The 21,350-nt window shown below is 41.0% G+C and overlaps 1 protein-coding gene across 1 annotated transcript in view; it reads right to left on the reverse strand.

Annotated features, from left to right (window-relative positions):
- LOC306756437 (proprotein convertase subtilisin/kexin type 4-like) overlaps positions 1-21,350 on the reverse strand; it is a gene marked incomplete at both ends in the record, with an annotated part of 271,266 nt that overhangs the window by 243,009 nt on the left and 6,907 nt on the right. The window contains one exon of the mRNA XM_079241166.1: positions 11,199-11,291. Within this exon, the coding sequence (XP_079097292.1) occupies positions 11,199-11,291 (93 nt within the window). The remainder of the gene's footprint in view (positions 1-11,198; positions 11,292-21,350) is intronic.

Consider the following 21,350-nt stretch of genomic DNA (forward strand, 5'->3'; position numbering starts at 1 on the left):
TGGCAGCGTCATGCGCGTCGTCTCACCCATAAAATACAAATATGGGCAAAGAGGTGGAGCTGAGAAGGCAGCCGTGAGCGTCATGGTGGATGATTGACATCGAGCGAACTCCGAGCTTTCTGTAGCTAAAAGCTAACCGAGCTAACCCCGAGATAACAGGAGCTAACCAGCTAACGGAGGTAAGCAGGCTAAAGCTAAGTCACGTTGTTTTCCAGCTAAAAACCGCGGTTGTTCTGCGTTCTTCTTACTTGAAGCCAGAGACTGGTATCTGTCAATCAAAAGGAGTCGCCCCTAAATTTGCCGAACTTCGAGATTAAATTACTTTAAAACGGGTGAGTTAGAAAAAAATTCACTCCGCCCACAGTTGTCATGAAGGTAAACCTGACCTATAAACCGAAAATGGATTTTTGAACCAGGCTATAAACATGTTTATTTCTGCCGTGAAGTTGGTCTTTTTAACATGGGAGTCTATGGGGATTTGCTCTGTTTTGCAGCCAGCCCCTAGTGAATGAAGGGCGAACTGCAGTTTTATGCACCTCCGCATAGGCTTCACTCTTAACTGCCAGAGGTTGCCGTTTTATTAGAATACAACTGAACATATACTGGAGAAGTGACATTCAACCATCTTTACAAAAATATTTCAGATGTTTTTGAACAGTATTACTAGGGCTGTGACGATATACTTTAGTTCAGATTCAATTTGATTCGATTCAGATTTTCTGGGTGCCGATTTGTTTTAAATTGCAATTCTCACAATTCTTCAATATTGCTGATTTTTGTAAATTAAAAACAAAAAAAAAATGTACAAAACTTTTTTTTTTTTTGCTCGTCATCTTTCTTGATTCCATTCTTGAATCCAATTAGGAAAAAACAACACAGTAGCCAGACCACCATTCTGCTGCTATAATGCCCAAGAAGACAAGTAAAAAGATCAATAAAAAAAAAAATAAAAATGAAAACAACTTTATAATGAATTTTGATTCTTTTTTTTTTTTTTAAATTGATTTTAAAATTGGGAAGCAAAAAAATCTCAATATTCAATTTTTCGATAAGATTTTCCCACCCCTAAGTATTACCACTGGTAAATTATATATGTAGGATGAATATGTTATCAACCAGGTATTCTACATAGGTTTATGTAAAACTAAAATTCTTTCTGACATTTTACTATCAGACCATAAAAAATTATTTTGTCCTTGACAAATGCTGACATGGAATCCACTCTGGTACAAATGTGGATTTCACAGCATTAAAGGGTGGAACAAACTGTACGATCAGAGGCAGAATATGAGTCTTGCTAGAGATTAATATATTCTATGTTATTTAATTATTTTCTTCTTATTTGTTTTCTTTTTTTTTTCCCTGTCAACTCTGACTGAATATGTTCATTGTTATATTATCATGATATTTTTTTTTAATTATTATTTTTTTATACTTTTTATTTATTATTTGTTTCTTTTGTTAAACTTACTTTTCTTTTTTTCTCTCCTGTTTGGAATTTTCTGTAATTCACATTAACTTAATAAAACTGCTCCTGAGTAAAAGAAAAGTCTTGACTACCAGCTCGGTGAAGCAGTTTAGGTTAGCGCTAGGGAAGTTTGGTCCTATAGAGTTCTGCAAGTTTTACATGTTTCCCTGCTAGTAGTAGTGAAGTAGTTCAAGTTCTGCCAGATGATTCATTCATTTGAATCTGCTGTATTGACACAGGGAAACAAAATTATGTGAATCATGTTTTTCCATTTCAAAGTAAAGACTTTTTTTTTCAATTAGCTCAAGGCTCAGATTTGATATGACTTCTATCTGAGAGGTTTCTTTCTCTCAGTTGTTATGGTTGCATCAAGAAGGTGCAGCTGTTGCTTAGATTAACTAAATTTCAGGAAAGAGGGAAGAAAACAAATTAAAGGACAAGAGTTACTGCAAACAAATTTAGTACATGTGTGTATTAAATGCATAATACACCAGCGGAAGCCTGTGTGTGTGTGTGTGTGTGTGTGTGTGTGTGTGTGTGTGTGTGTGTGTGTGTGTGTGTGTGTGTGTGTTAGAAGCTGGCAGGGAGTTAGTACCCAAGACATTTTGTAAAAGGTCATTGTCAGAGACACGTTTGTGTGTTTGAGAACAAAACTGTAAGAGGAACAAGGGAAGGTGTGATTATACTGCAAACCCGTTGCAACATTTCTGATTTAAATGGTTTGAAAGTGAATGTGTGTATCTCATGTTATTCGTCTTCTCTGAACCTTCACATGTTTAAATTGTGTCATTTAACCCGGGCTTTGCTTAATTGTGTCATTAGCAGTGTGATTAAAGCAGCAGCTGACTGTTGCTGGAAAAAGGCTGCATCAGCTGTGATTAAGAGGTGGGAATACCTCCTCGTCCTCCTCTGAGAAACCCCAACGGACTTCCATTGTCTGACAATTGCTACGTTTACATTGGAGTTTTTGTTCCTGTTTAATTCTGAATAAAAGTTAATTCTGCTTTAAACTGATGAAACACAACCATGTAAACACTTAATTCCTAATGCAAACTTTCTCTTTGAAATTAAACTTAATTCCGATGTAAGTGTCTGGTTTATTCGCATTTTAATTCTGAACTATTCAATTCCTCTGCATGTAAACCTTCATTCCGCTCTAAGTTAATTCTGGTCATTCTGAGCATGCTCGTTACCTTGTCCTGTCCCGATGAAACGCGTTGTTTTGCCTTCCGTGTTCGGTGGTCTATCTTTCTTCTCCTTCTCAGTTGCTGCAAAAAGAGAAGTAGTATGCTCGTGTTGAGCTGCTACTTCACATTTATAATAAAAATAGTGACAAAACTGTTACTTAATATGTAGTTTTTACAAGACGAGAAGCAGGGAGCCAACTTTGTTTATTTAAATACATCATACATCATGTGCACCCTCAGTTCAATCAGAACCCTTCCCAACCCGCCGCTCTAAACAGGAATTAGGTAAGGACGTGTTTCGTGTATCACCTAAGAATACAAAGATCACACTAATGTCACCAGAAAGGCACCACTTCTCTTTATAACAGCCCCTTGAAACCAAACTTTGGTTTGGAATCACTGAACTCCCCTACCTCTTTGGGACCTGGGCCTATTTCTTCAGCCTCTGCTTAAAAAGCTGCATACACATAATGAAATGAGTATTTCTCTAAAACCACTATTTAAACACATGTGAAGTCATAGTGAAGGGAGCACTTGTGAGATTCGTTAATATGTGTTACTATAGAAAAAGAAATGAAGATGGAATATATCACAAATCAAAAGAGTTTCTGTGCTTGCTAAGAAATAAACATATTCGTGTTGGAAATAAATATCTCTTTGGGATAATGCAGCTAAACCTCTTGCAGACAAAGAAAGGGACTGGACTTCAACAACAGGCGTGACGAGATTCTGCTGACAGAGACTCACAAAAGCCTGAACCTGAAGAATGTGAGGAGCAGTTGCTGAAGGATTATTCCATACTGTCGTCTTATGAGCACAGACCAGACGTAGAAATGTTGGTTGAAAGATCCAAAGTGAAGCTCTACTGTGATTCAAGGGGAACACACGCTCAGTGTTAACGCTACAGGATGTGAATAAACCAATCACAATGACTCAGATGGTGAAACCTGCTAATGGACAGTCAGATGACAACAAGCTGGTTTTCTGAGCCTCTAAAAATAACTCATCTAGATGAGATGCAAGAGCATCCTCTAATAGTTTACTATGCAGAGATCTGATGTGTGCATTTCAGATGGGTGTATTCCCCTTTGAGGGAGCACTTCAAGTGTGCAGATGTCCAAACAAAAATGTGTTGGAAAAGACCGGTGGACCACAGTATTCTTCTTCTTTGGGCCTACTTTGTAGTGGTCCCAGATCTGTAGTGACAGAGCTGAAAAAGATTCCTGAGAATGTGTGTTTATGGTCCCAGCTGACAGACAGACCTGACCATCTGCACTGGACAATGTATTTTAGATTAGCAGCAGGACCAGATGAAGAATATGCAAAACGGTTCCCGAGTTCTGGTCGAGCAAAGTTTTATTTAATTTCTTTTTATTTATTTTGCACGTGGCTTTGAACAACCTCACATCACGACAAAACAAAGCAATTCAGAAGCACATCTTAGAGCACCACCGTGATAGAAAAGGAGCAGGAAAAAGAAACACTTATATCTGCTCCTTTCTTAATCAGAAACACATGTAAATGGTCTGTTAGATAATTATTTGACAATCAACAGGAATGATTGGAAACAAAATGATTGTTCATTGGAGAACAAGAGGAAACTTTCGAATGTTTTGTTGAAAGAAAGATGGCTTAAAGAAAAGGCAACTTCATCAGAGGCAGAGAACATTTCTTAGCGACTGCGAGGGAAGCATAATTACCTCAGGACCTGTATAAACATGCAGCGGTTGTAACACAGACAGACTCATGTTGCAACACGAGGGAAGGTGAGATTGGTGGAGGAAATGTTCACTGACTTATTAATTATTATAGGAATTTTCGCATATGTGTGTTATCTGTTTGAAATAAAATACACAAGGTCATTACAGACTGAAACGGAGGAAGTTTCATCGTCCTGATTATCTTTTCCACACTAGTTGTGTGGACTTGATCAAACTTAATAAATGTAAAGGTAAGAAATATTGTTTGGTTATTATTGATTCTAAATTGCTTGAGATATTTCCTCATCCCAACTGTGGCTAAAGCATTAGTTAGTGAAATAATTCCACGACTTGCAGTGATAATGGTAGCCTTCTGTTAATCCAATTATTACAGATATATAAAAAACATGACAAACTGACCTGAAGAGGCATTGTGTTTATCATCCTGAATCAGCCGGATTGATGGAGGCGTAATGGCATGTCATGGCAGAAACAGGAAAGAATTGGCTGGTGACTTGACATATGAGAGGAACACCTAATAAACCAGCCTTCACTGCCTTTTAAATGATCCATGGTCAACAGTATAGATTCCTGCAGCGGATGCAGTTCCAGCCAACAGGTGAATAAACTCTTGCTGAAACATTTAACGACAAAAGAGGTTGTTTCTGCTAATGTCATCCCTCAGGAAGGACAGCAGTCTGAGCTGACCCAGACACCAGAAGACTGGGTCCTTAAAGGTCATCAAAAGGAAGTATTGGCCCTCTCAATGGTCGGATGGTCCATACCAGGTGCTCCTAACCACACCAACTGTAGTCATCTTACACACTGCAAGAAAGTACCAGTTAATCACTACAGTAGAAGACTGGCTTATGAAGGAGGACACCACCAATGTAACACCACCAACTGAGAGGGTGCCGTTGTGGAGTCAGATGGTCGAGATCTCAACAGTGTGAGTCATGTACTGCAAGACTGTTTTAGCAATACTCTTTAATGCCTTCTGTTTGAGTGAAAAGTCTGAGATGAAGGTGTTCATGGGACTGATCACTTTGATGTGCAAGATAATCTGTGGTCTGCAACAGTACACAACACATGCAGAGAGGCTCCAAGCAGCAGCTGTTATGTGTGTTTAGTATGTGTGTTATGGCCCATACCTGTGCAGGAATGCTTACACCAGGATACACACTGATATTTTTGCAAATGTGACAGCGTGTATTAAATATTTTCCATGGATGACTGGCCAGTGTGATGAACAGAACCATCGTAAATGGAGTAAAGTCAGCAAGGGAGGTGGTGCTGCAGACAGAAGCTCCTGTGTGTGTTGGGGTGGATCATATGTGAAATGTGTTCCATCAGTGTTCCAGCAGCATGTGATGAGCAGGAATATCCATGTAGAAGCATGCAGGCCAGTCCAGGGATACTTCCATCTGCCAGACCCCCATCAACCCTTATCAATGGCTTGTTGATTGAGTCAAATTAAAGCTCAGTTGTCCTACTAACATGGTTTGGGTCTGTGGAAGGAGTCATTTGTTTTTGCCTTTTAGGTGGTGTGGGAGGTGGGAGGTGTCATCTAGTGTTTCTTAAACCAGCTCTTTGTTTTTACACATATTTGACTTTCATCCCAACGCCACATAGACTGGAAAGAAGCTTTGAGATAGAGCCAGGAGGATCAGAGGTGCATAATCCAGGTGGCATAAAGTAGAAGTCCTGCCATGTTTTTGGATCTACCTGCATTTAGAAAAAGTGTTTTCACTAACAGCAGTCGAGCTGAGCTGATTACATTCAGCTGGTTTAGTGACTGGTTGGAACAGCTGGACAGGATTTTTATTTTATTGTACTTTGATTATAAACCTCTGGTGGGGGTGAAATGTTTTTGGGAGGGTTACTATTACAGTTGCTAAGTTTACATGGGAGTTTTATTCTTGTTTATTTCCAGATAAAAGTTAATTCTGCTTTAAACTAATGAGAAATGACCATGTAAACACTTAATTCCTAATGCAAATTTCTACTCAGATTTAAACTTGTAAGTTTCTGGTTTATTCACATTTTAATTCCGAACTATTTAATTCCTTTGTCATGTAAACCTTAATTCCACTCTAAATTAATTTCGGTCATTCTGAGCATGCTCATTACCTTGTCCTGTCCCGATGACACGCGTTGTTTTGCCTCCCGTGTTCGGTGGTCTATCTTTCTTCATCTTCTCAGTTGCTGCAAAAAGTGAAGTAGTATGCTCGTGTTGAGCTGCTACTTATCATTTATAATAAAAATAGCAGTGAAACTGGTACTTAATATGTAGTTTTTACAAGTAACGACTGAAAAGACGAGAAGCAGGGAGCCAACTTTTGTTTCGGTATACGTCATACGTCATGTGCACCCTCTGTCCAATCAGAACCCTTCCCAACCCGCCGCTCTAAAGAGGAATTAAGTAAGGACATGTTTTATGTAAATGTTCATTTGGAATTATTATTTTTATGTAAACTCGTAGGAGAATACGTTAATTCCGAATTATTTAATTCCAAGTTATTAATTTGGAATTTAAAAAACATCATGTAACCGTACCCAATATGGCACAAATACAATGTCCCATGAAGTTAAGAGCTCTAGCTCAAGATCTGGAACATCTCACAGCTTATGTAGATAAAAGGGTTTATATTGCTGACCAAGAATTAAGACTACTGTTACTTCAGAACACACTGGCTTTGGACTTAGCCGCATCCGGTACTTATTTACTTGATGTAACTAACAACATGACTACGTTATATGACTCATTAGAAGATCACCCCACTGGTGATGGTGGGATTAATGGACGTGGCTTATGCCAGGTAGGTAGCTTTTGATGCCAAAAGCTACTGAAACTCCTAACACCGGTAGATATTATCCTACTTAGAGTAGTTCAGAAAGCTTGCTTCAGTAGGTTCATGCATAAAACTGAATGTTCTGTTCAAGGCCTGTTTCAGCTTCGACTGCTGTTATCTTCAAGCTGGCCGTTGTTTTGACTGGTGCTGCCAGGCAAAGGTTATTTGTGTATGCCTACAGAACGCTGTAACACCCTGAGCGGGGGCAGAGCTCTCAAGACCTCTCGCTCGCAACAACTGGGCATTGTCAATGAACCGGACAGAGCACAGTTGATTTCTAGATTTATTTCTCATCAGATAAATTCCACAACAGTGTGTATTTATAACCTTCATTTTGCCATGTTTCAGGGTGTTGATCACTCGAACTGTCAATCACACCGTTGCCCAGGATGTGTTGTTCCCACAAAGTACTCCATGTGACCCAGATGAAGATCCTGCATTTCGCATGCTGTAGACTATAATCTATGAGTCTATGCTATTAAAATTGTAAAGAAATGTAAGTGGAGGGATTTCTGATGAGGAACAAGGCATGATGTCTACATTTATTTATTTTACTCAGGCATTTTCTTTTCCTTCTTTTAGTTGAACACATCCTTCCTGGATGAGGTTGCGCTGCTGACACCAGCTGCTATTGGGCAGACAGAGCGATGCGGACTGCTTCCTCCACAAAAAAAATAGTCCTCATCTGCCGTGAAGTTTTCCTCTGCAAGCACTTTTCAACCAAATTTTACTGTAACTTGTGTCACAATGCCATAAACAGGAAGGAAATGATGGGAGAGTCTTGTAGTTATGATATTGTGAGCTTCTGTAGAGGACAGATGGTCAGAACAGCTTCAGTAGAATTCTGTTTGTCGAAGTTTCTTATTTCCTAAAAGTGTCACTGGAATGTGAAAAAAAAACACAGGACATTGTAACCCCCTTCATGAACTTGCCATGGTAAACCTCAATCTGAGAGTCTGAGGACAAGAACTGGGATAACAGTGCTCCCAGATGGGGTTGAGGGGAGGGATGGGCGTCATTCTAAGCTGGATGTCAGTTCACCTTGTCTGCTGGCTTGTGTGAACTCACTCATGGGGAGATTTTTCCTCAAACAGCTCACATTTCGAAGCAGGGTTGGCGACAGGGTTAGTCACTAAGAACTCGTGTTTATGGGTACGACGGGTGGAGCTTAAGTGGAAGAACCAGTTGTTCACTGATTGTAAAGTTTGCGATTCAACACACAGACTCTCCACAGGTCATTAGACAAGCTACTGAGCTACAAGATGCTTTTGATGGCGGAGTGTTTCTGAGGAGGAAACAGGTGAACAGAAATTGTTCCAGAAGTGTGATGTTTGTGTTGTTGTTCAGCACAGTCAAATTTCTACGTACTGGGACGCCAGTCCATTGATGACAAAGACATTTCAGACTGATTCTGACTCCATGATGCACAACGATGTGTTCTTGTTTTATGTATCTGATCTGTGGGAGCTTAGATACACATAATACAAGATGCTTTATTGAGACTTTAAAGCCGTCAAATAAACATTAACGGTGTGTTCAGACCAAACGCGTTTTGAGCGTCAAAAACGCTCAAAACGCGTAACGCTCGACGCTGGTCACTAAACTGCCACTTTTGTGTCCGACACCCAAAACGCTCCCAACGCTCCTGCCTCGTCTGCCGCTTGTCTGGAGCGAGCGGCAAACGGGGCGGAAAAGAGAGGGGGAGAGGCGGAGCTTTTCTTCCGGTCTGTCTGAATGATGGCGGATTCAGTAGAGATATGGCATGGTTTTATTTAATAAATAAAGCTAGAGAACGTTGTCGTAGGGCAGTAATAGTCACTGTTAATGCAACAAGAGCCGCACTCAGCAGAGAACCGCCGCCACCCCCAAACAAAGCGTTGCTAGGCAACGTATCCTGTTATGTTGCCAAATCAGTAACATTCAGCTTTTTAGCAAGGAATGGTTATCCTAAATATTGCACAGAGTAATGGTATCTCAGCCCCGTGTCTGGGTTCACCACAGGGAACCTCCAGGAGCTGCGAGCTGATCGCTCTGATTGGTCGACGCCCCGCGTCAAGCGGCCAAAGTTCAGCTTTGCCCATCTCTGGCTTTTGACGCCCAAAACGCTCAAAACGCGACGCAAGAAAGCTCGACGCCCCCTTGCCGCGCCTCCACATAAACTTTACATGAAAACCTGCCGCCCTTGACGCTCAAAACGCATTTGGTCTGAACACACCGTCAAGCATTTCAGCTGCGGTCAGACTTGTGCAAAAATGCAAATCTGCAAATTTTACTTTGGACACACTAAATTAAAAAGGAAAATGTGAAGAAATGTAGCGATGTACTACTACTATTTATTCTCTCATCTGATTTAGAGAGTAACACACCACCTTTTGAAAGCACCCTGTTCGATCTTAGCGGTGTTTTACAATGTGTTCCAAACTAAAAACACTTGACGTGAAAGATGAGTCAAGCAGCATGTGTTTAGACGAGGCAGGCTGGAAGCGTTAGCATGAAGCAGCAAGTGATGAACATTTAAAGGAAACAATGCTATGAGATGCTCAGTACAACGTGCGGTTTGAAGAGGAAGAGCAGGAAACAGGTTTGGAAAGGCAGACGCCCGGTCAGAGGTGGGTGGAAGGAGTACAGCTAAGGAGCTGGCAAAAAGCCAGCTGCTGTAGCTAACATGCTGTAATTGGTTTGACAGCGGATAACCCAATATAAACCTCCTCCATACACTTACAATATCAACTGCTTTCAGCTGGAAAGAAAAGGATTTGTTCTATCAGTTTAAGGGCAAAAACAATCTCCTAAATAAACTCCATACAGTGATGCTTTTGCTGTGTTTTTTTTCTTGCCTTGAGGCTGAAACGTATTTGTTTACATGAAACAAAAGTGACAAAAAGCTTTTAATGGAAGTCTCTTCAGGTCGTAACGGCAGCATAAACGTTCAAATGTTCATTTTGCCAGAGGATTATTCGTGCAAGCCATCAAATGAACAACTCATTACCAAACCTGAGACATTTCAAATATGTAGATTTATTTCCACCTAAAGTTACGAAAGTAGAAAAGTAATTAAAGTTACAGTTTAATGAAATCATGAACCATACATGGAGTCGCTGGAGACCGCATAAATTACTCCAATTAATCACATGCACACTGATTTTGGTGATACCTCTAAATCAGAGAGATTGGAATGCTCCTTTCCCTTTTCTGTTTTGTGCATTTATTATTTTGTGTTGAAGTGTGTGTGTGTGTGTGTGTGTGTGTGTGTGTGTGTGTGTGTGTGTGTGTGTGTGTGTGTGTGTGTGTGTGTGTGTGTGTGCGTGCGCAAGTGGATTGTTTATGTGTGTGTTTGAAGAGGACGTGTTGGGGAAGGGCCAGAGGTCTGGTGCACGCTGGAGAATGGACAGGGCCAAAGCCACGTCTCCAAAGCCTTCCTCTCATCCCGCCTCCTTCACCCGATGCTGTCATGGGATGTCTCCGAGGGTGACGGTTTCCCTGGCAACTGAAGCCCGGTCAGGAAGCTCCATTGTGTGCTCAGTGGGTGATGCAGAACGTTTTGCTCAAAAGTGGCAAGGGAGGAGGGCACAAAAGGCACACGAGCCAGGGAAGCAACTTTTAGCCATCTCTCACCGCACGGCTCCATGTTTTTTTTTATTGTCGTTATCATTTTAATACCTGCATCCTTCTCGTTAATCAACACTAGATCCTGATTAAAACAGCAACACCCGCAAAATGAACTTCCATTTGCATATACACGCTGGGTGAAATCAGAATTGATGCCAGAGTGTGAATTCTCCTTGACATGGCCATGCTAAATGCATCACACAGTCGCGTCTAAGTAGCTGAACACTCTGATTTGCCGTAGTTCCAAATCTATTTCCCGCTGCGTTACACAGACAGGGCACGTCAGACCCACCTCCCCACTCCCTGCATCCTCACATTTAAGGGATTATTTCTCGCCGTTTACTGTATTTTTTTTTTTTTGGGACCAGTTAGAGGCACTTACCCCAGATGCCGTCGCAAGTCTGTGCTCAAAGGTGGCTCTGTCACGGCGCCCCCTGCTGTCTCTCAAGGTGTACAGACCCTCCAGGAAGCCAACCTGCCAGCATGGAAACAGAATATCCTGTCAGGTTATGAAACCTCAACCGCTCAGGGCATTAAGAGCTCCAAAGCTTTGACTAAAAGTGTCCAAGCTGACTGCTTTTTATTTTAAAAGAATATAGGAAAACTATTCCCTCTAAATTTTTAGCTGATAATAAACATCTTAGCGTTCATCAACACCAAGATGCCACTGCGGGTACAGAGAGAGGGTGAAAACACGTAACGCATTCAGTCTTAATCACCCTTATGACCCCTTGCACTGCTCGATTTTATCACATCCCCTTCGGCCATCTGTCTTGTGTGGGTTTTTCTGGGAGAGGTGGGCCAAAATCAAATAGCACAGAGTTTATCTAACCTTATCCCAGGCTTTTCATTTCCAAGCCTTATAAACTCAATCGTATTGACCGCCTGGGAGAGTTAGAACTAACTAAGTGAAATCTACTCGGCAGCAATTGTGTGCCAGGCGCATGTTGTGTGTGTGTGTGTGTGTGTGTGTGTATGTGTGGCTTGCTGATTCTATCTTCCTTCACTTTCATTCTCTCTATTCTCTGTCCCTGAGGTGCATCAGGGCTGAGACTGCCGAGTAAATTGTCCCAAATTGAGTTCCTTCTTGCCGGCAGATACAGGCCACATCCCGACCGTTTAGAGCAAGGCACGGAGAGAGTGAGAGAGGAGGAACGAGAGAGAGAGAAAACAATCACAGCACACATCACTCGCTTGAAAAATTTCTCTCTAATTTCTTTCCTGGCTTTCTTTCTATCCACCTTCGCGGTCTCGCCGCCTTCTTCTCTCCAGTGCTGATTTCCCTGCTGCCTCTCTTTCTACTCCCAGCATATTATTCTTCTGTCTCCGCTTCTTTATTTCACTCCCTCTGCGTCTTCCCTTGTCTTTGTCTGCTGCGATAGATGTACATCCATCTTTCCCAGCTCAGCTTGGCTTTTTCTTCCCTTTGATGAGTCGCTCTTCTCCAGCTTGCTCCCCTTCCTCTATCTTTTTACCCTCCTTCCTTCCTCAATCTCTGTTACCTTTCTTCTTCTCCCCTACCGACCATAATTCTCTTCCCTCTCCCCGCCCTTCTCTCGCCTTAGTTCCAATCCTTCCCTTGCTTTCCCTCATCCCTCCCTCCATGGCTGACTGTACCCTGTGACATAGTACCCATCAGCGCAGACGTCCTGGGTGGAGGAGTCTGGCTCTGACAATAATCACACACCAAGTTTATAACACTGGCAGCCGAGCTGAGCTGAGCTGAACTGAGCACACACAACTCCCCTGACGCCAGCACACTCCATTTAACTCAGCAGGGGGCTTCAGGCTGGCTGGGGTGGGAATGAAGCATGAGACAGGGATGGGGATGCCTGTGTGTGTTTTTCAGGAACAGGGGTTCTTGGGGGGGGTTTATGCTGGAGCAGTGACAGGAGACAGATATGGATATAGGATGAAGGAGGTCGGTTGAAGCTGAAACCGGTGCTGGAGGGGATAAAGAACAGGTTGTGTTCTGCAGTTTTGGGAAGAAACTCATTTTTGGAAGAAGCTGTTCTCGGTGACGGCAAGCAGTGAAAACTCTTTCCCTCTCCGTGCTTCTTCACAACCCATCCCTTCAGTCTGCCTAATTAGCTTTAGCATGTTTATTTTTACAGCGTCTGCAGGTGATGCAATCATCAAAAATAACATCCCCTTTCGAACAATGAACACTGATCTGTAATGTCACTGTAGAGGGGGAAAAAAACAGAATATAGTCTCAGTACCATCTAGTTATAATAACATTTATATTTAACATTTATATCGAAGTGTGACACAGTTATAAATTAAAGAAAATGTCTGAGTAGTGACTTTATCAACCTCATAAAGAATAAAAAGGGAAATTAGGGAGGCAGAGGCAGTGTCTGATCTCTCCTGGTGACTGATAAGATGATTGTGCAGGATTATTTTTATATGAGTCTGATAAATCTCCCTTTGAGAAGAAAGACTCTGGACACATATTAAAAACTTAATGACACATTTTACAATGATAGACATGCATCGTGGTGTTTTTTACAGTGATTAGGTTGGATTTCTAAATGATAAGACATTTTTAGATACACCAAAACTGTCTAAGATAAATTACTGAGTAAAACAAAAAGTATGAAGGTAAATGTCGTATTGGCTTCTTCTGATCAGAGAAACACAGATTTGTTGTTATTTTACGTTCTTGTTTGTTCATAGTGACTGAAGTGACTGCAGCTGGAACGGCTGCATTTAGCAGTGGTTAAGCCAGATTGCCTTTACAACAGCGTGGCGGCACTGAGCGTGAGGAGAAATGGCGCCATCTCCTTCAGAATATCTGTGGCGCTCTCCGTGGTGCTGATCCTGAGAGCCAGAGAAGAGAAGGAAACACTGGTATGATTCCTGTAAACACATCTGGAAAACCAGTCATAAGGTGTAAGAAAGAGTTCGTCACACTCTCAACTCTGTAAATGACCGAGTTCTGGGATGTAGCGGAGGTTTTTCCTGTTCTGAGAAGCAGACAACGTGAGTCCTGTGGGGGTTTTTTTTGGCAAATACAAAAAGCAAGAGGTTTAAGCCAAAGTGTTAACTTGCACATGTTGTGCTGTCTAGTTAGTGGTGCTGGTTTGGAAACTGGTTCACAGCAAAAAAAACTTTTATGTTTCTTATGATATGAATTTGTCTTATATCACAAACACAGGTGCAAATTTTCTCAGTGAAGCCCCCCTATTGACAGCTAACCCAGCATGTATCTTACATGATATCTGTACCTCCAGTAAGGCGACCAGTAAGGGTAAAAGAACTTTTGACAAAACACATTTACCTAAAAGAAACCATGTTTAGATGTACAAAACAAAAATACAATGCTGAAATACTTTAAAGTACTTTGTATTCCAGAAAAAACAACTGTGCAAAATGTGAAAGACTTACTATCCTTGATGCAAAATACTTTTACAAGCTTCCTGGAACACTTTTGGAAGTTCTGGAGGTACAATTACAAAGACGTGACCAAGGTGTCATATTGTGTTTTTGACTTTTCAACCCTTCAGGTGAGAAGGGACACAAACAGGGAATGCCATTTCCCCTTTTAACCATGATGAAACACCAGTGAGCGGCCTGGAAGTCCTTTCTGAGGGAAGATCCAGCATCATTCAGTTCGATTTTTACGTTCCACAAAGACAAGCGACCACCGTTCTCCAGCAGGTAAAAGACGGCCTTATCTTGACTCCGGTTTTATCTCTTACTCCTCGTCTTTCTTTTTGCTTTCTTTCTCTGACTTCTTGCAGTTCTTGCTGTGTCAGCCACAATGCACGTTCAAAATGGCGGGTGGTTTACATCCACTTGCTTGTGTGTAACATGAAACGTAAAGCGAAACTCAGGCAACGTCACGCGGCATACTGGAAGGAAAAGGTGCATGTGTGGTTTCTCAGCTTCAGGATGCTGCTGCACACTAATGCACATGAAATATATTACTGTACCATCAAATGATTCTGGAAAGTTACCAAATTTTACAACCTAAACATTATTTGAAACAAGGTGCAGCAGGAAAGGACTTTTTTTCTACTGCTGCACCACTAAACATTCATGCAGCAGAGCAGCTGCGTTACAGGAGATGATAAGAGGCGAGGACGGATGGAAAAAGTTTAGAAAGTCACGTTGTAGCAGAAGCTGAAGTAGAACATGATGACATGGATAAAAACAGCTGGATTAGTTGTCTGAAGATACTTTGGTTTAAAAAGGCTGAACGTGGACCAAATGTCTACTTACAGAAAATCCTCTTTAATTTAAGTTGTAACCTGATACTTTAAAGTACGAAGAATATAGAACATTTGTCTCCTCCACATTCCTAAAAGGTAAACCTGGAGGACACTTTGTTGGATGTAGATGATGGAAATTCTTTCTAAGACAAAAAAACAAGCAGTGGATTGAGATAAACAACGCCATCACAATAAAATTTATTTGTGTTAAGTTCTGTGGAGGAAAATGGATTCGAGGCTACGATGAAACGCAGTGGGCATGTTCCTCTGAGATGCTTCTCATTACTGAATGATCCAAGATAACTTGGAAAAATTTTAATCACATCAGGGAATTCATTTAATTCACATAAAAAGGGGACTTTTGTAAAATCTAAATAAACTGAATTTTTGACCACTAATATGTTGCGGCAGATGTGAGGATGAAATAGCAGGACGAAGATTGAACACTGGCAAAAGACAACAGACAAGTTGGTAACAAGACGGGATGATCTGACCAACGTCTGACCCGGCAGGCTGTTCAAGCACCACCTCCAGCAAGCTTCTGTAGCCAGGCCACACACACCTGCATTGAGGTAGCTGTTCTGGGGGTCGAGATTGGTGATCTAGACACCTGGAAGACCCAGTTTTCCTGCCACTGCATGGACAGCTTTACCTAAAACCATCAGCGTGCCAGCTTCAGCCTCCAGCAACAGGATCTGTGTCTCTTTTGTCCCAGGTGCTAGGACCTAATTCCACAGTGGTGAGATGATTCTGTCATGTTCCCACATTGTTTCCACCGTGTTTCTCCAGTTTTTTTTAAATCTTTGTCAGGTCAGTTCTCATCACTAAAACCATGTTCCTGCACACATCCGCCCACCGCCTCTCAGTCCTGCGGTTGGGTCCTCGCATCCTCAACAAACCATGATGACTACATTTTAAGAATTCAAATCTTGACTTCAAGTTAAAACCATCCATCATGCTGTTATACTGAAGAGATATATTGTTCACTGGAAAGGAGAGGATGAATCTAAAGCTTTCGTGCAAACGTCATTACTTTCATAGAGGTAAAATAAAAACCTGTTTGTGTTAAGGAAATGCAGAGAAAAACTTTTGAACACCCACCAGCTGTAAAAACACAAGGACACTTCCCAAGGAAGTGTCTGATGCTGAAGATCTGCATAATATCTGCATATGCACAGGCAAAATACAGCTGTGCGCGAAAATTAGAGCAATTTCAAACCAACCAAAAACAAACACACTCACACCCACACACACAGAAATGTTTCTTGTGGCCCTGCCAGCAGAGGTTCACAGCAAAACAATATGAGGCCAATCAGGGGACCGTTGGTATGGCTCTCCCTCTGCTAATGAAGGCACTTTGAAAAGGTAATCTAATTCACCAGCAGCAATTAAGGCTGGGAGCGCCTTGTCACTATCAATTATCCGCTCCTTCACTCATGTTCTCCAGTGCGAACGCTGAGCCCGCCTGACACACAGCACTGTTGGACAAATCAACCCTATCAGCCAGCCAGTCACTGAGAACACTAATCATGAGTGTTCAAATGCACACAAACACACCCTCACACACACAGACACTGTATGCTTGAATCGTTGCACAATGAACTAAGTAAGCTTGGCATAAATTGGGATATCCTCGCTGGCTGGACAGTGCAGACTGCTGCGAAACGTGCCACCGTTTGATACCTCCATGATACAATGCAGCACAAAGACTAGTCATGTAAGAACCAAATATGTCCTTGATTTTTTTCTCCCAGTGCGACCAGCATGCTTCTAAAAAAAAGGACTGAAGGGTTTAATGAGCCTTTTCTGTCTTTAGTTGCAAGACTGCTTCGACTCCATTCCTTTCCCCCTGTTGTATGTTTCTGTTTGGAGTTGCACAGAGACCTTGGCAGCACATAATTAGCAGACGGAAAGAAAACACCACACTGTCACCTGTGATTCTTTTCTAAAACTTTAACTGGATCAGTTTTATGGTGGAATTTAATTTGTACCACTCTTAAAATTCTGTTTCTTTTATTATTTTTAAAATGTACTTTTTGTTGCTGATACCTGAAGATCCCATCACGGGAACACTTCGCTCTTGGTACGTAGGTTTAACTGTTTTCCAAGCTGTTCCAGGAGTACATTGTGAGGTATCATGCTGCAGTTTTTCGGTAACCCCCGGCTGCAGCCTGGAGAATGGGGCAGGGCTGGGTATTGGGCGCAATTGGATGTCAAATGGGCGTGGGGTTAGGGTAGGGTTAATCCAATCAAAATGTTGAGAGGGTGGGGTTGCACATCCAGCCCTGTCCAATATCCAACTCTAGTTCATTCTCCAGTCTGCAGCCAAGACCTTCTGTAGTTTTTTAGGAAGTCATTACCTGCTTGCGTGCAGGACCCAGACACCAGCTTTTAAAACCATCTGCCTAATCGGCTGATCCTTCAGGCTACAAAAACTGCTGACCTACAGGGATTTTCCCACCCAGCTACCAGTGGGGTTTTCAGAGCATGTACCAAAAATGAGAAAATATCCAGCGAGCAGTAGCTGTCCAGACCAAAATGTCTTTTAGATATCAGAGGAGAATGGTCAGACTGGTTTCAGATGATAGAAAGGCAAAGTAAAGTCAAAAGGCCACTGGTTCTAAACAAGTTATGCAGAATGACATCACTGGACACACAACACGTCCAACCTTGAAGCAGATGGTCTCCAGCAGCAGAAGACCACAGCGGGTTCCCTCCTGTCAGTAAGAACAGGAAACTGAGGCTACAATTCACACAGACTCACCAGAACTGGACAATAGAAGATGGAGAAACGTTGCTGGTCTGATGAGTCTCCACTTCAGCTCCACATTCAGACAGAAGAATGGGAATTAGGTGGAAACAACATGACAACATGGATTCATCGAGCCTTGTGTCAGCAGTTCAGGCGGCTGGTGGTGTGAGGGATTTTTTCTTGTCACACTTAAGCCCCTTTGGTACCATCACCACATGGTTTACCAGCCACAGCCTACCTAGTTGTTAACCATATCCATCCTTGTGTTCTTTTGTTTTTTGTGTACTTAAGTTTGTTTTATTGTCTTATTTTGTCAAGTCACGCCATTGTTTATGCTGTTCTATTCACTTCCTGCTCAGCAAAACAGGTTTAGGTTGCTCATTGGCTTCACCTGTTCTTTGTTAGTGTCCTCAGTATATATACCCCTTTGTTTCTGTTGCTCATTGCCAGATCATCAATATGTTTCCCAGTCTTTGGCAGTCCTGTTCTTGTCATTTATTCATTCCTTCATTCATTCATTCATTAGCTTTGTTCAGTTAAGAGTCATGGAGAAGCTAGAATCTATCCCAGCAATCACTGGTCACCAGTCCATCACAGCAAGTTCGTCTCATTAAGATGTTTTTCCAGCTCCCTCTTGCCTCCTTGGGTCCTCACATCACATGCACAATGACAGATTAAACATCTTCTGATGGAAACTTCCAGCAGGATGATGCACCATGTCACAAAGCTCACATCATCTCCACCATGACGATGAGTTCACTGTCCTCCAACGGCCTCCACAGTCACCAGATCTCAGTCCAGCAGAGCAGCTCTGGGATGTGGTGGAATGGAAGATTCTCATCATGGATGTGCAGAAACTGTGTGATGCTTCATGACAACATGAAGTAAAATCTCTGAGGAACGTTTCCACTCTGCTGTATCTATGAACCAACAATTACGGCAGTTCTGAAGGTAAAGATCCAAACTGGTTCTAGCAAGTTGTGCCTCATAAAGTGACCAGTAAGTTTATATGTATTCCTGGTTATTTCATTATCTGAAGTGCAGGACAGAGGCTAAAAGCATCAGATGAAGGGTTAAGAACAAAAAGAACAAAAAGAAAATGACTGTAGAAAATCCATATTGAGAGTCATAGCTTGTGTTGCTCCTGCTAAGTTTGTAGATAGAAGCACAGTAAACAGAGACATCAATAACATTAAAGTAAAACAGGCGGGTTTTTATTCTCTCCTGTCCAGAAAGATAACTCTGTATTTAGACTTTTGTATAATTAAATTCTTTTCTTAAACTACTACTATAAAATGCTTGTTAATGGCTAAAATGCATTAATCCAAATTCTGACGAACATGATTTAAATTCAACTCTTGGTGGTTTTTGTAAAGTGTCATAGGAAGGTTGAATCATTGTCAGAGACCATCACATTAACATATTTGCCTTCTTCTTGCCCTGGGGACAGCTTCACCATTCAGCCAGATCTTTAGGCTCTAGACAAAGGTATAAGCTGACAGGCAGGCCTATTCAACAAGCTCCTCTCAAGTTTTCCTTCAATAGACCGAATCTCACCGATGCAGACATTAGCTTGACAGCACAGCGGCTCTATGAAGTGGACTATAAAGCCCTCGAAGAATAATAGTACCTGTGCTTGTGTTGATTCTGGCAATGAAAAGACAAGGCGACTGACAGATGGTTATTTTCAGAGCATTATACATTTAATGTCATGTGAATTGACTATTTCTCCTACAATTTACTTGTCTTCTATAGATATAAGAAACTACAATTACCAACTGATTAAACCTCCAATAATCTACAGCCACAGAGAGACGGAGATCATCAGTAAAATACCCGTAAGCTAAAACCATAAGGAAAAAAATGACTTGATCATCCAATCCAACACTGATACAGGAAGCTTCCTTTAAGCCTAACTGAACCTCAGCAGCTGAAAGTTTTATAGACTGTCATATAGACACCACAGGAACATTTCTGCCTGTGATCTGCAGCAGGAAAATGAGATTATTTCTGTTTCCAGTTTGAGGGCATTATAACAAAATCTAAGCTCATGCGCCAAGACACAGGAAGACATAAATCTCTCACTTTTCTGGTTTTCTTGCACTTTAAAAAAGATTTTCCAAGCATGAATAATGTCATGAATGCATCATATGCACATAATAATATTAATAAAAACAAATTACAGATGTACATGCAAAGAAAATGTTAGAAAACATCTTTCTGCTGTTAATTTCAATTGTTTCACAGAAATCCCCCTATATTGTATACATTTTAAGTCTGAAATATCAATTATTTTCAACTATGCACATTGGAAATATGAAATAAAAGTCTGAAAAATAGCACTATTTACCATCATTAATACTTTCTTTGATCCTAAAGATGATTTTCAGTGTGTTTTAACAACTGGATTTTTTATTAAGATGTTCTCTGTTCAGGATGTAAACCAAAAGACTCATAAACTGTAATACATAGATATAAAATTATTACATTTATTTCTATCTTTATCACAACTATTTTTTTATCATATCTGAACATTGTACCATATAATAGTTCAAATAGGTAAATAATTAAATGAAGTCTAGACTTCCTTTTCCTTTCTAAACATGTAAAGTTAGTATATATCTGAGTAGGTGCATTGCCATGACACCTAGAATTGGGCAAAAACTAAATATTGCAACAAAAAAAGGCTATTGGAATCACCTACATTTTGAAAAAAAGTCTCAAGTATTTTGTCAAAGTTTTTACGCTGTCATGAGGTGGTTTTTCAGATGTTTCGATATAGAAACATATTGCTAAAGTGTAATGGAACCACTTTTTCTGCATTTACATGTCCCCGGATGTGACGGGGGTCATGACCAGTACACTTCCGGGAAAGATGGCGCAGTATAGCACAAACAGCAAATTTAAGAGTTTTACAAAAGAAAATGAGTGAGAAAAGCTTCAAAACCTGTAGCCAATTCTCCACACCAAATAGAAAACTCCACGTATAGTCGCAGTGGCTATACGTAGCTATACGTAGCTACATGTAGCTAAACGTAACGTACAGCCACTGCAGCTTATATGCTACATGGCTACCTTTTACATGTTGCAGAATTGCTGCAAAACTGCAGCAAATGCGCTGCATTTGTTCTATGGAAACACCTTAAAATCAGAGTTGTTGTTTGTCAATACTTACAAATATCATTTTTACCTTGCGAAAAAATGTAATGGAAACGCAGCTAATGTTGCTTTTCATTACTCCTTATATTTGCATGTGGTTGACTTTTCTTTACAAGATGCTGCTTGTTTTTATTTTATTTTCTTGACACATGCAAAATAAACCACCGAGTTCCTTATCAGCCCTGTTTGATGGCACTATCTTAATAAACTCTTTAAAAACATGTGTTTAGATGTGTTACTTCAGTCAACTATTTTTCTGCTTTAACGATAGTAACGTGTTTTCTTATACATTGTTGGAAAGTCTGATTAGTCACCTTCACAGTGAGGTATAGCTTCTGCAGATTAAGCAACACTGTGTCCAACAAAAATGGTCCAGTATCACCTTACAATATTCCCCTGTTGGTAT

The sequence above is a fragment of the Telmatherina bonti genome (genome assembly GCF_933228915.1).
Source record: "Telmatherina bonti genome assembly, chromosome: 5".
Classification (NCBI taxonomy): Eukaryota; Metazoa; Chordata; class Actinopteri; order Atheriniformes; family Telmatherinidae; genus Telmatherina; species Telmatherina bonti.